This window comes from Macaca fascicularis, chromosome X, assembly GCF_037993035.2.
Source record: "Macaca fascicularis isolate 582-1 chromosome X, T2T-MFA8v1.1".
NCBI lineage: Eukaryota > Metazoa > Chordata > Mammalia > Primates > Cercopithecidae > Macaca > Macaca fascicularis.
The window spans coordinates 146050329-146065001 of record NC_088395.1 but is presented as its reverse complement, the minus strand read 5'-3'; the positions used below and the strand labels follow the sequence as shown (position 1 = coordinate 146065001).

The 14673-nt window shown below is 37.6% G+C and overlaps 1 protein-coding gene across 6 annotated transcripts in view; it reads left to right on the top strand.

Moving 5' to 3' along the window:
• The window catches only part of ATP11C (ATPase phospholipid transporting 11C (ATP11C blood group)), a 203760-nt gene that overhangs the window by 116666 nt on the left and 72421 nt on the right, over positions 1–14673 (top strand). For all 6 annotated transcript variants that reach the window (XR_012429817.1, XM_015443943.4, XM_015443940.4 and 3 more), the window contains 3 exons: positions 9932–10060; positions 12177–12280; positions 14403–14453. Coding sequence is in view for 4 of the 6 variants with exons in the window: in XM_015443943.4 (XP_015299429.1) it covers positions 9932–10060; positions 12177–12280; positions 14403–14453 (284 nt within the window). In the remaining 2 variants the exon portion in view is untranslated. The remainder of the gene's footprint in view (positions 1–9931; positions 10061–12176; positions 12281–14402; positions 14454–14673) is intronic.

The window sequence follows — 14673 nt, the reverse complement described above, 5'->3', positions numbered from 1 at the left end:
CATTTCATTTTGTTGATTCATCAGCTAATGAACATTTGGGTTGTTTCTACCTTTTGGGTATTATGAATTGCTATGAACATTGAATTACAGTTTTTGTTTGAACACCTGTTTTTAATTCTTTGAGGTATATACCTAGGAGGAAAATTGCTGGGTCATATTGTAATTACATGTTTAACTTTTTAATGAACCACTAAACTATTTTCCACAGGGCCTGTAACATTTTGTATTCCCATCAGCAACATATGAGACTTCCAAGGTAGTAGTATTTTTTTTTTGACAGTCTCAGGCAATTATTTATTCCAGTTAATCATTATTTATTATTTACCCAGTAAGACCCCTGTCAAATAACATTTTTGACTTGTCAAACACTAAATTTTTGGTTCTCATTAGATTTTTTAAATGAAAAAATTATATTTTTAGAGCAGTTTTAGGTTCACAGGAAAATTGAGTAGAAAATACAGAGAGTACCCATAAACCCACTGTCCCCAAACACATTTTCTCTGGCTGTCAACATCCCACACCAGAATTGTTACAATCAGTGAACCTATTTTAGCACACTATCACCCAGAGTCCATAGATTATATTAGGAGTCACTCTTGGTGTTGTACATTCTGTGGGTTTTGTCAGATATAGGATACATATCCACATATCCTACATTTGTATACATGTACATATGTATCCATAGTAGTATCATACCAGGATAGTTTCACTGCCCTAAAAATCCTCTGTTCTCTTCCTGTTCATTCCTTATTCCCCCCAACCCATGGTAACCAGTAATCTTTTTGCTGTCTCTATAGTTTTGCCTTTCCTAGGATGTCACATATTTAGAATCATACAGCCTTTTCAGATTGGCTTCTTTCACTTCGTAATACGCTTTCAAGTTTCTTCCATGTCTTTTTCCATGGCTTGATAGCTCATTTGTTTCTAGTGATGAATAATATTTCATTTTCTGGATATACCATAGTTTATCCATTCACCTACTGAAGGGCATTTTAGTTGCCTCCAAGTTTTGGCAATTATGAGTAAAACTGCTATAAACATTTGTGTGCAGGTTTTTATGTGGACATACATTTTCAATTCATCTGAATAAATACAAAGAAGTGCTGAATTGTATGGTAAGAGTATGTTTCATTTTGTAAGAAACTGCCAAACTATCGTCCAAAGTAGCTGTATCATTTTGCATTCCCACCAACAATGAATGGGAGTTCTTGTTGTTCCACATCCTGACTGGGTTTTGATGTTGTCAGTGCTTTGTATGTTGGCCATTTTAACAGGCGTGTAGTACTATCTCACTTTTGTCTTAATTAGCATTTCACTGATAACATGTGATACAGACTTTCTTTTCATATGGTTCTTTGCAATCTGTATATCTTCGTTGGTGAGATGCTGCTTAGTTTTTGCCCATTTTTTAAGCAGGTTGTTTTCTTATTGAATTTTAAGAGTTCTCCATATGCCCAACAATAGTTGTTTCCTCACATCTTCTTACAGTAATGATGGGAGGAATACTACAGAGTGGGAGGGTCACCAGTGTTTCACATAGAATGTCTTCCTTTTTCTACTTTTTCTTTTCTCTATTCTCTACATCCTGGTCAAGGGGGAACTTGTGCTGAACTAGGTTAGGTTAAGATGTGAAGTTTTCGAAACAGTTGTAGAAACTCAGCATTATTGATCAGCATAAGAACCAAAGGCAGACTGAGTACAGTGGCTCATGCCTGTAATCCCAGCACTTTGGGAGGCCAAGTTGGGTTGATCGCTTGAGTCTAGGAGTTGGAATCCATCCTGGGCAACATGGCGAAACCCTGTCTCTGCAACATAATTAGCCAAGCAGTCCCAGCCACTTGGGAGGCTGAGGTGAGAGGATCACCTGAGCCCAAAAAGTTGAGGCTGCTGTGAGCCAAGATCGAGCCACTGCACTCCAGCCTGGGTGACAGAGTGAGACCCTGTCTCAAAAAACAAAAACAAAAACAAAAACAAAAGGCTGCCTAAATGATTCATAGCATCCAGTCTGTTGTTCCCAGTACACTACGTAAAATTGCAAAGCAGGCAAAGTCCTCCTACATCTCTCCCTTTCTCTCATTTCCTCTTTCTGATTTTGTTGACATTCCACCCCACCCCCCTTTACAAAGGCCCCCATTTTTCACTTTCCCGCCACCAAGCTTCTTTGCCTTGAGGCTGAACTCAACCAGGTATAATCTTGATTAAATAAATGTGAAACTATTGTGATTAAATTATTGTGTGAGATGCTATTTGATGTAGCTGTTTCTGGAGTGTAAGTGTGTGGGAAGAGATGCTTATTAGCCAGCAGTCTCTAAATAGCAGATTGCTTGGCTGGGGAGTAGGGAGAAAGAGTTTGTTGAGACTCCTTTTGAGCAAGAGAGAGACTTGGTCTGCATCCTCAGTGTGGTGGGGAGTCTTTGAAGTGTTAAAGCCGGAGAGTGACTTGATGATTTTTTAAAATAAAACTGGAAAGAGGCAAAATGAAAGCATGGGCAAATGTGCAATCAGAGAGATATAGCTTAGGCAAAAAATGATAAGGGCTTATATTAGGATGATAGTAGTATTGATAACAATAATAAAAATAGTAATCACCATTTATATAGTATGTAGTATATATCAGGCAATCTTTTTTACATTCTATTACCTCATTTAACCCTCAACAACAGCCATATGAAGTAGGTATTTTTATTATCCTCTCTTTACAAATAATGAAACCGAGGCATAAGGAGGTTAAGGAACTTGCCCACTACTAGTAAGTTGGAAAGCTGAGATTTGAATTAAAGCAAGCCTAGGTGTAGAGTCCATACTCTTAACCATAACTCTCTACTACCTGTTTAGATTTTAAGGGAAATGGATATATTCAGGATATTTTTTGGAGGTAGAATCATCAGAATTAGTGATTTATTGGATGTAGTGGGTGAGAGAAACAGAAAAACAAAAAAAAAGAATAATTAAGATAGCCTTCCTGGTTTTGGCCTGAGCGACTGAGTGAATTAGATAGTGCTATTAAAGAAAATGCTGGTGCTTTTAAATAAGATGGGAAAGCCTAGGAGAAAAACAGATTTAGGGACAGAGGTGGGAGTGAAGAGAAATCAGGGATTCACTTTTGGCTATGTTAAGTTTGAGAAACCTATTAGACATACAGTTGGAGTTGTCAATCCTGGAGCTCAGAGGAGATGCTTTAAATAGAAGTAGAAATTTGGGTGTCATCAGTCTGTACATACCATATGATGCCATGAGACTGGATGGAATGTCATACGGCATAGAGAATGAGACTTAGTAACAGGACTTGAGGAATTCCAGTGTAAAGCCACTATTATTTTTAATGGAAGGAGTATTTTTTGGCGTAAATACCAGAAACTAGACGTAGTAAGACACCTCTCAATCATATGTTATGCTTTAGTGCCAAATAGAAATGAAAGTTATGCTCTAGTACTTCAACCAATGAATCAACCAAGATGTATTGAAATATTGTGCTGAGTTCTAGAAGGGTTACAAAGAATGAAAAGAGATGGTTCATGCTCTCAAGAAGTTTTATAGTTTAACTTAGTAGTCATGCCACATAATGCTAAAAGAATAAAAATACAAGACGGTAACTGGTCAGAACCCAGTGAGTGCTTCTGAAAAAAAAATACTCTGAATTTAGAAAACGGGAATGAAAACAGTTTTCTCACATGAGATGGGCATGAAATAGATTGTAAAATTTAGAGAGGCAGAGTGTGAAAACGTACGGCTTGGGGCAGAGAGTGAGGAACAATGCTAAGAGGTAAAGAAGCAGCTCCTTGGGTAAAAATGAGGTGTTAGGTTAGATTTAGTTAAAGGAGTTTATTTGAACATCTTTGCTAATATAAATGTTTAATGCTGTAAATTTTCCTCCAAGTGTTGCTTTAGCAACAGCCTACAAATTTGGATATATTATGTTTACATTTTCGTTTAGTTTAATATTTTCTAATTTCTCTCTAATTCTTCCTCGGTTCATGGGTTATTTAGAAGTTTGTTATGTAATTTCTAAATATTTGGGAATTTTCTAGTTATTATTATTTTTTTTTGAGATGGAGTTTCGCTTTTGTCACCCAGGCTGGAGTGCAGTGCCACAGTCTTGGCTCACTGCAACCTCCGCCTACCGGATTCAAGCGATTCTCCTGCCTCAGCCTCCCAAGTAGCTGGGATTACAGGCATGCGCCCCCATGCCTGACTAATTTTGTATTGTTGTTAGAGATGAGGTTTTACCACGTTGGTCAGGCTGGTGTCGAACTCCCCAGGTGATCCACCCACCCCGGCCTCCCAAAGTGCCGGGATTATAGGCGTGAGCCACTGTGCCTGGCCTAGATACCTTTTTGTTATGGTTTCTAATTTAATTCCATTGTATTCAGAGAGCATATTTTCATTTCCTCATTCATACCCTTTGTGTTATTGTTGTCATACGTTTTACTTTTACATATTATAAAGCCCACAATATGTTACTATTTTTGCCTGTGAGTTGTCTTTTTTGGTAATAAAATATATAAAATAAACTTTACCATTTAACTTTTTTTTTTTTTTTTTTTTTTTGAGACGGAGTTTTGCTCTTGTTGCCCAGGCTGGAGTACAATGGCGCGATCTTGGCTCACTGCAGCCTTCGCCTACTGGGTTCAAGTGATTCTCCTGCCTCAGCCTCCCAAGTAGCTGGGATTACAGGCATGTGCCACCATGCCCGGCTGATTTTTTTGTGTTTTTAGTAGAGACGGGGTTTCTCCATGTTGGTCAGGCTGGTCTCGAACTCCTGACTTCAGGTGATCCGCCCGCCTCAGCCTCCCAAAGTGCTGGGCTCACGCCAGGCCCCATTTAACCATTTTTAAGTGTACAATTTTTTTTATAGTAAGTAGATTCACAATGTTGTACAACCATCACCACTATCCATTTCCAGAACTTTTCCATTATCCCAAACAAAGCTCTATTAATTAAACAGTAACTTCCCATTTCCCCCTTCCTCAGCCCCTTGTGGCCTCTATTCTATTAATATATTTTGTTTCTATGAATTTGCCTATCCTCAATACTTTATGTAAGTGGAGTTGTACAATACTTGTCCATTCATGTCTGGCTTCTTTCACTTAGCATAATGTTTTCAAGGTTGATCCATGTTATAGCATGTATCAGAAATTTCTTCCCTTTTAAAGGTGAATAATATTCCATTATATGTATATAACAGTTTGTTGATCCATTTATATGTTGATGGACATTTGAGTTATTTCGAACTTTTGACTATTTTGATTAGTGCTGCTGCGAACATTGGTATATAAGTATCTGTTTGAGTTTTTGCCTTTGATTCTTTTGAGTATATAACTTAGAGCAGAATTACTAGGTTGTAATTAACTTTTTAAAACCTGTTTTTTTGTTTTTTTTTAAGACAGAGTCTCACTCTGTCACCCAGGCTGGAGTACAGTGGCACGATCTCGGCTCACTGCAAGCTCTGCCTCCTGAGTTCAAGTGATTCTCCTGCCTCAGCCTCCTGAGTAGCTGGGATTACAGGCATGTGGCACCACGTGTGGCTAATTTTTGTAGTTTTAGTAGAGACGGGGTTTTGCCATGTTGGCCAGGCTGGTCTCGAACCCCTGACCTCAGGTGATCCGCCTACCTCAGCCTCCCAAAGTGCTAGGATTACGAGTGGGAGCCACTGTGCCTGGCCTAAAACTGTTTTTAAAAAATTAGCAATAAGAACTATATTTCATATTTACCCACATTTTTATCATTTCCCTATGTAGATTTAAATTTTCATATAGTGTCTTATTTTTTATCCATGAAGAACTTTCTGTAATATTTTATAGTGTAAATCTGCTGGAAGTGAATGTTCCTATGGAAAAGTTTTTTATCTTACCTTCAATTACAAAAATTATTTTTCCGGCTATATAGAATTATGGATTGGTGGGGTTTTTTTTTCTTTTAGTACTTTAAATATATTACTCCATTGTCTTCTGGTAAGCATAGTTTCTAATGAGTCTGTTTCATTTCTATTCTTGTTCTTGTGTATATAATATTTCATTGATGCCTTCACATTTTTCTTTCTATTTTCAGTTTTCAGCAGTTTGACTATGATATGCCTACATTTTTTTCGTCGTAGTTATCCTTCTCTAAGTTCTCTTGGATCTGTTGTTTGTTGACTTTGATTAACTTTGGATAAAAAAAACAGTTTTGAAATGTTTTTTCAGCCTCATTCTCTCTATTCTTTTGGTACTCCAATTACATGACTATTATGCTGTTTGATATTTTCTCCCTTGAGTAATTTGTTGTTTTTTTAAATACACTCCTTTTTCTCCTGTTTATATATCACTTTGGATAATTTTAGTTTGCTCTGTCTTCAGAATTAGTGATTATTTCCTTTGTTGTACCCAGTCCACTAGTTGAAGGAAATCTTCATCTCTGATAACATGTTTTTCATTTCTAACTTTACATTTTCATTTTTTTATAGTATCCATCTCTCTGCAAGCATTCTTCATCCACTGTTATATGTTGTCTACCTTTTCCACTAAATACCATACCATTTAATATCTTCTTCTTTTTTTTTTTTTTTTTTTTTAAGAGATAGGGTCTTACTCTGTTGCCCAGGCTGGAGTACAGTGGCACAGTCATAGCTTACTGCAGCCTTGAACTCCTGGGCTCAGGCAGTCCTCCCACCTCCATCTCCAGAGTAGTTGGGTCTATAGGTGTGCAACTACACTTGGCTAATTATTATAATCATTTTTTGTAGAGATGGGGTTCTATTAAGTTGCCGAGGCTGGTTTCAAACTCCTGGCCTTAAGCGATCCTCCCACCTTGGCCTCCTAGAGTGCTGGGAATATAGATGTGAGCCACCACACCCCACCCATTTAACATCTTAATCATAGCTATTTTTAAGTCCCTGTTTCATAATTATAAAATCTGGACATTTTGGGTCTGGTTTCACGGACTGCTTTATCTTTCAATGATGGCTCATTTTTTGCTTGTGTTTTTGTACGTTTCATTTTTTAATTGAATTTTGGGCATTGTATGTAAAAGAATGTTATTCACTGAGGTCAGTGGTATATGTGTTCTGAAATGGGCCTGGCTTCTTCTGTCAGGCCACTATTGTTGGGGGTTGAGACAGTCTAGTCAAGAGTTGGGCTGACTTTGGTTTTTGATGTTTTTAGTGTGCCACTTCAAATTCCTTAAGTGGTAGAACGCCATTACCTTATTACCTTGAGCTTTGTGTGGGGCCTGGTGTGCTGGAGAGTTTTTGATGGTGTTCCTGTTCTACTGTCTGCTTTCAGCACATCCTGTACTCCCGAGTCACAGAGGGTGCCCCCTTCTGCCCCCCCCCCGCCCCACCCCCGTTACCTTGCTTTTTCTCCAGTGGTAGACTGCTGTTTCTTGTTTGTTACTCAGTTACTCAGTGTAAGGCTCTTGGCGGGAACAGAATGGTTTCTTGGTTTTCTCGTTCCAATCTCAATATTAAGCAGGCCATATGCACCAAAGCCTTAGGGTAAGACTTTCTCAATATTCCTGCCCCCGCCCCCATAGTAACTGAACTTCTACCTTGTATCAGTGCCAGGTTCTTGGTATGAATAGGTTTCCTGTCCCATTCCCTGTAGCAGGTCCCATCCCCTGTAGCAGGTCACTTTTGTTTCTACCTCTCCTCTAACAGTAGTGATGTTTCCCTGAGACTATGCCAGGGAAGGTTTCCTGCCTTTCTCCTAGATGCAGATGGGGTTTGCTTAATATGAGAAAGGGGTCCGTGATTCTGGCATGTTATTTTTGTGCCTGTTTCTTCACAGCAGTCAGTCATCACCTGTACGCGTGTACCAGTGAGAAAGGTTCTTTTAGGTCTCCTGCCTGTATGCTTTCTCATGAACACTGAGTAGAAGCCTCTAGAGAAGAGGTGGTGAATGGTTATGGTCTCTTCTTGTCTCCCAGGCTTGTAGAGATTCTGAACTGTCATACTAGCTCACACCCAGTCTTTAAGAATTGGTTAAAAATCTAGTTGTTTTCTTCTTAGCCACTTTCATGGTAGCCATCTCTTCCTTCTATGCTTGGTCAGTTATGAAAGAGTTCATCTGTCCTGTCTCTCCTCAGAAACACTTGTTACCCTTTGAAATTCAGTTCACTTGGTTGCTTTGCAACCTCAACTCTCTGATGGACTAAAAAATACATATTATTTTTTAGATTATCCATTTTTTCCCTAATGTTTGTAATGGGAAGTGGTGATGTTCTATTGTGGCTTTTAAAATGGTAAATAGACCTCTAGAGTTCATTGTCTAACTAGATCATGTTATTCCTTGTCTTTAAAAGTCCTGTACCTATCCTTTTACCTTTAGGGTGAGGCCTAAATCCCTTAGGCTGGCCTGCCAAGCCCTTTGTGATCTGACTCCTACCCATCTTGTCAGTCTGAGCTTGCACTGCAGATGTAGGGGCCTTTATATTTCATATCCGACTACATCCTAACGGTTGAAAAAAATGCTCTCTTTGTGTGTTTTATTTATCAATGCCTGAGAGTCATCCTGCAACCTGTAATGGGTATTTCCTTCTTGTAAGATGTGTTAGGATTCTGTTTGTTATCTCCCTTCTGCATATGTAAGCATAAATTGTGGTTTTATGTAAGCAACATAAGTGTTTATGTAAGTGAGGAAGGAACAATCCAACAAAACAAAATATTGTTTACAAATTAGTTCAATTATTGATGCTGTTGATCTTGGCTAGTGATTAAGATTGGCAAAGAAAATAAAATTGTTCCTGAATAGGTCTTGAAATCCTCATCTTTATCTGCCAAACCATATTGCAAATAGGGTCAGGTGTTGCATGTATTACCTAGCATTTCACAGTCAGTGTGTTTAGGTCACTGTGCTAAATATTGACTCCCTTCTAAAGTGGGTTATCTTCTGCATCCAGCAGCCTCTTCCCTTTACCTGAGGGTGCTGTACAAAAATATTATTTATAATTTTCAACATGTACTATGATGTGAAAATCTTGGGAAGCACCAGACTGGAGGATTTCTTACATCTTTCCAAAAAAATGTTATGACTATTCATAAGTTGGGAGTAAAGTAGTTGCGGAATGTTGGTAATAATTATAATTAACACCTTTGAAGTGGTTAATACGTGCCAGGCACTTTGCTCAGTACTTTTCTTGTATCATCATTTCATGCTCACATTAATTCTCTGAGGTAGTTGCAATCATCTAAGACACTTATTTAAGGTCGTCATACGGTTAAGTGGCGGAGCTGGGACAAGAAGTCAGGTTAGAGTCCAAACTTTTAACGGTTATGATTTACTTAACCCTACATTATTAAATTATTCCTGATTTATTCTCTCAGATTTTTCCTCTCCTTGAGCTTTGGGTACTTGCTGATAAGAAATTGTTTCTTATTGCTGTATTAAGTGATTCTCCTGACAGCAGGTGAATTCATAGAAAGTGACCTGTAGAAAAAAAAAATTCAAATATTATGGGAAAAATCAATGCCTCTCTAATTAACTGGGATTTTCTGAGCACTGAAGAAGGACCTGGCACCCAACAACACAGTTGTTATCACATGGCAGGCAAAGTATGTTGAAATATGCGTGGTACAGAGTGGGAGTGTGGCTGCTCGGTGTTCATGAAGTGCCCAATTTGTGACATGTAGATTTTCTTGATTCATTCATGAAGTGATAATGTCATTGTTTTATCAAACATCTGTGCAAGAAATATCAGAGAGCAAAAGGTGTCAGAATCATTTATTAAAGGTAAAGGTCAGTGCTAAGGTAATCTGAAAGCATCCTAACTCCTTCTGACTTTAAAGAGGATTCTGAATATTGAGTAATATTCTTTCATCACCTTTCACATGCTGTAGGATGCTGAGATACTCTCAAAGCCTCAGAGCTAATCTCTTGCTAATGTTTTGACTTTTGTATGAGTATAATGAATGCTTTGTTTGGAATTTAAAATATTTATATTTATTTATCAATTCTAGGTTGGTGATGTAGTAGAAGTACAGGCAGATGAAACCTTTCCCTGTGATCTTATTCTTCTATCATCTTGCACCACTGATGGAACCTGTTATGTCACTACAGCCAGTCTTGATGGGGAATCCAATTGCAAGGTAACAGACTAAACCTTACCTAAACATTTTGATCTCAGGATAGTTAATCATACAATACTGCCTCCCACCACCCTCTAATCTTTTATTTTTTCTTATTTTTATTTTTCTTAGGTTTTGTATTTGAAAACAGCTGTTATATAATTGTTTTTTAACTTCTAAGCAAACACTCATCTTTGGATAAAAGGGTGGTTGGTAATTAGGTGTGTTGAAACTGAGCCCCAAGTAAAAGCTCCCACAATTTTTATAGCACTGCTTGAATTTAATATTGACACAGCCTATTTAATATTTAGACCCTTTAAAATGGGAGTAATCATAGGCTTAAACTGTGTAACTATACAAATAGCTTCATGTATGCTAACCTTACAATTTGATCTATTTTTTTTTTCTAAAATGTTGTATATTTTCATTAAAAATGTATATTCTTGGGATATAAGAAACCTAACCTGGAGTAATTGATTCCTATTTAAAAATAACTTAGGGCTGGGTGCGGTGGCTCACGTTTGTAATCCTAGCACTTTGGGAGGCTGAGGCAGTCGGATTATTTGAGTTCGGAGTTCGAAACCAACCTGGCCAACATGGTGAAACCCTGTCTCTACTAAAAATACAAAAAAATTAGCCAGGCGTGGTGGTGGGCGCCTGTAATCCCAGCTACTCAGGAGGCTGAGGCACAAGAATTGCTTGAGCCCGGGAGGCAGAGGTTGCAGTGAGCCAAGATCACGCCACTGCACTCCAGCCTAGGTGACAGAGCGAGACCCCATCTCAAAAAAAAAAAAAAACCAAAAAAACGGGTGTAGTTTGGAAAATGTTTGCTTTATAAGTAAGTAATAAAGCAACGTTTTATGTACGTATAACAAATTATAACTCACTTATAATTATAAGTGACTTAAAGTAAATTTGGTCAAATGGGGGTAACTTATTTCCCTCATATACTTTCTGGCACAGTCAGTTTTCTTGGCCATGGTCCAGAGCTCCACAGGGCATGAAGATGTATCCTCTCTATGCTGCCTTTAAGGAGGGTTACTGTAGTGATTCACCGCTGGCTATATCCTTGGAGGGCTCCTCTGTTTGTTTATTCCACCTGGAGTTGAAGACTAGGACTCAGTATGTAAAAAAGAACCTTTACCTATTGGATGACTAATTCTGTATTTCAAAAGCATGGTAATGACCTGCTTTTAACCCGTTCAAAAACAAAGTTACAATTTAGGGATATAAATCAAGAAATCTACATAAAGATTTACTGATAGTGAAAAAGTTATTTGGAGTAAGAAAACTTTCAGGTAGTTTCTTTTTTCAGTTAAGTTGTTCTGATCAAATCAGCTAAAAAGTACAGAGGTTTTCAAAATCAGGAGTTAGTTTTAAATGTAGTTCAGACATTGCCGTAATATTCCCCCAAGACGATGACAACAACTTTCTCTTCTGCCTCAGTGGTGAGCTCTTTGCATCTGCTTTAGCCCTTGTTTGATGATTTATAAATGGGTTTATTGGCACCTGCCTTGAGTTCTGGATGAATCAAGTGCATAATATACACTAGTAGAATATTCTAATTATCTGACTATTGCAAGACACATCATCTCCCTGCCCCTCGTACAAAATGTATCCATATTGAACATTTTCAAGATCATTAATTAAGCTATTTGTGTAATGGAACTATTAATGATTTTTTCTTGCTGTTGGCAAAATTTTGGCATTTTTGTGACCAAAAAGGTTATGTTCAATTCATATGTGTATATCTCCATTGCCCATACACTATAGTGAGCAAAATAATAAGTCTCAGTTCGTAAATAGGAAAAAAAAATGTATTAACTTTTTCACGTGGTTTCAGTTAATTATATGCATGTTGTGAATAGAATCCTCTCAGCTGTCAGTGTCAAGAAGAGCTTTTAGGTATTTCATTGTCTTTGAAACCCCCCTTGCAGCAGGTTATCTTTCTAATTATTTGTAATATATTTTCATAATAATACCATAAAACTTATTTAGTGGGAAATGTTAATATTTGTTTATTCTGCCAAAGCCTCTTACTAAAACATACTAAATTTGTTCCTGAAGTCAGTTGGGTGTATGATTATGAAAAGAAACAGTTTTTTTGGTTTTCACTTTTTCTTCTGCTTTCAACTAGATACATTATGCAGTACGTGATACCATTGCACTGTGTACAGCAGAATCCATTGATACCCTCCGAGCAGCAATTGAATGTGAACAGCCTCAACCTGACCTCTATAAGTAAGAATCACCTGGTTTCATTTTACGTCTGTTTCTTGGCTCTGCTTCTCTTTGCTAATAGTATTGCAAAAGAAACACCCACCACTTACCAGCCTACTCTCATTTGTGTTTTTATGGGCTATTCCTTCCTTCTGGCAGAAAAATGAATCAAATCAGCCTTGTTCACTATCAGCCCAGGATAAATCATTGTGGGCCCAGGTATCTTATGATTTTTCTTTTATTTTTATTACTTGTAAACATGGCCATATATCAAAATTTTAGATTATGTTACCCTGTAAAGCTGATCTGTCAGACTGACACAGTAACCAGAGTTAATAAAAAACAAATCCTTTTACATGCCATCTAACATTAAAGAGAGAAGGAGGATATCCTCTTCATGCAATTAGTAGGCTCTATCCTTTCTTACAATGATCATGATGCACTAAGGATTGCAAATAGGCTATTTCTTGTCCACAGTAAACAGTTAAGGGATGAGTAAAATGATGTAATTTCCTCTATTTTACTATACTTAGGCTCTCTGGAGTAGATTTGCTGATTATTAGTCATTGTGAGTTGTCAAAAATTTGGCATTTGATTTCAAGACTGGTTAGTTTGGTTGATTAGAGCATAGTACTAATGAGGGTAGCGTAACAGGTTTTATCCCCACGTCGGCTAATTAATTTTATCCTATTCTACCATTGCAGATGGCATCCATTACCCATCTTGTTCATGCATGCTGTTAGTCATAATGAGCGACCAAGTGGTTGGATGTAGTTTACACTAACACCTACTAGTGGAAAAACAAAGTATTCATTCTACTTCAAGAACAATGACCTCCCTCCTTCTCATCATTTTTTCTTTCCTTTTTCCCTTCCTCTTCTGTATCCACCTTGATGATAGGAACTAGGGCCAGAAAGTGTAACAGCTATTCTCTGCCTTCAAGGGACTCACTGTGAGCAAAAGAGATAAAGTAATAAAGCTAAACTTATACAAGGTGATAATAGAGGTGAGTGTAAGGTCTATGGAATCGCAGAAAATGGAGTAACTTATTCTGCCTGAGCTAGAGAACAGTATCTATACCCTTGCATATTTATAGGACAGCCCCCATATTTTTCAGTTGCTTTAAGTATGAAGGAGAATGATAGGACAGGGTAGGTTATTCCTAATTTCTTTAGACGACTGAATGCCTTGCTCTGTGCCTTCAGAATACCTTGTACTTCTGTTACTGTAGTGGTAAGCACTTGCGTCGTAATTGCCTATTTACTTGTCTTCTATAGGGCAAGGGGCATTTCTTTTTTGATTATTAGTATATCTTTAGCACTTAGTATAGCACTGGCACAATTAATATATGATGAATGAATGAGCAAACCTTCATATTTTGTGTATATGCGTAATTTCTATTTTCTGGGGAAAATGCTGTTTACAATGCAGCTTATAAAACACTCATGTTAACAAGGGATTAGGTATTTTTACCTTATTTTGCAGAAATACAGGTTACCATACACCTATTATATTAAGTGATTAGGTCAAGCTCAATATTGAGATCAACTACAAGTCACAGGCTGGACATTTCCAAGATGGCACTCAAGTGTTCACTGTCTAAGACTAGTACTATGGTTTAAAGAGTGGTTTCAGGACCAGCAGCAGCAGCATTACTGGGGAACCTGAATCAGAAGCCCAGGGATGGGACCTAGAAATCTGTGGTTTAATAACCGCTCCAGTGATTCTGATGCACACTCAAGTGGAAGAACTACTGAACTAGCAGTTTTGAAAATTGTATTTTAGGACCAGAAACCTTTCTTCACACGATCCAAGATGGAAGTTACGTTATTTATATACCTTATAAAAGAGAGAGGTGTTGTGTGCTTGCATGATGTTAAACAGAACTTGAAAATCAATTGACGACGTTTGTTTCTGCTCCTATAATCCCATCATGTTATTTAAAAATTATATGAAAATGTTATACACCTTATCAATTCAACATAACTTTTTTTTCCCCAGAAATATAATAGGCTTTTGTAGTTCATTCACAGTTTTATCTATCTCTGTTTTATTATTTGTATTTTCATTCATTCTCATATTTCTGGTACATGGATTTCACCTGGATGTGGAAAACACATTTGCAATTTTGTTCTTTTTACAGATTTGTTGGGCGAATCAATATCTATAGTAATAGTCTTGAGGCTGTTGCCAGGTAAGTTTGTTGTTTCTTTAATTTGTCCTTTGGTTGCGTGGGGGGGGGGAGGGGGTCTATTTTTCTTTTAAATCGACCAAAATAACCAAATACCTTTCTATTATAGAAAGGAATATAGGCCAGGTGCGGTGGCTCATGCCTGTAATCCCAGCACTTTGGGAGGTTGAGGTGGGTGGATCACCTGAGGTCAGGAGTTTGAGGCCAGCCTGGCTAATGTGGT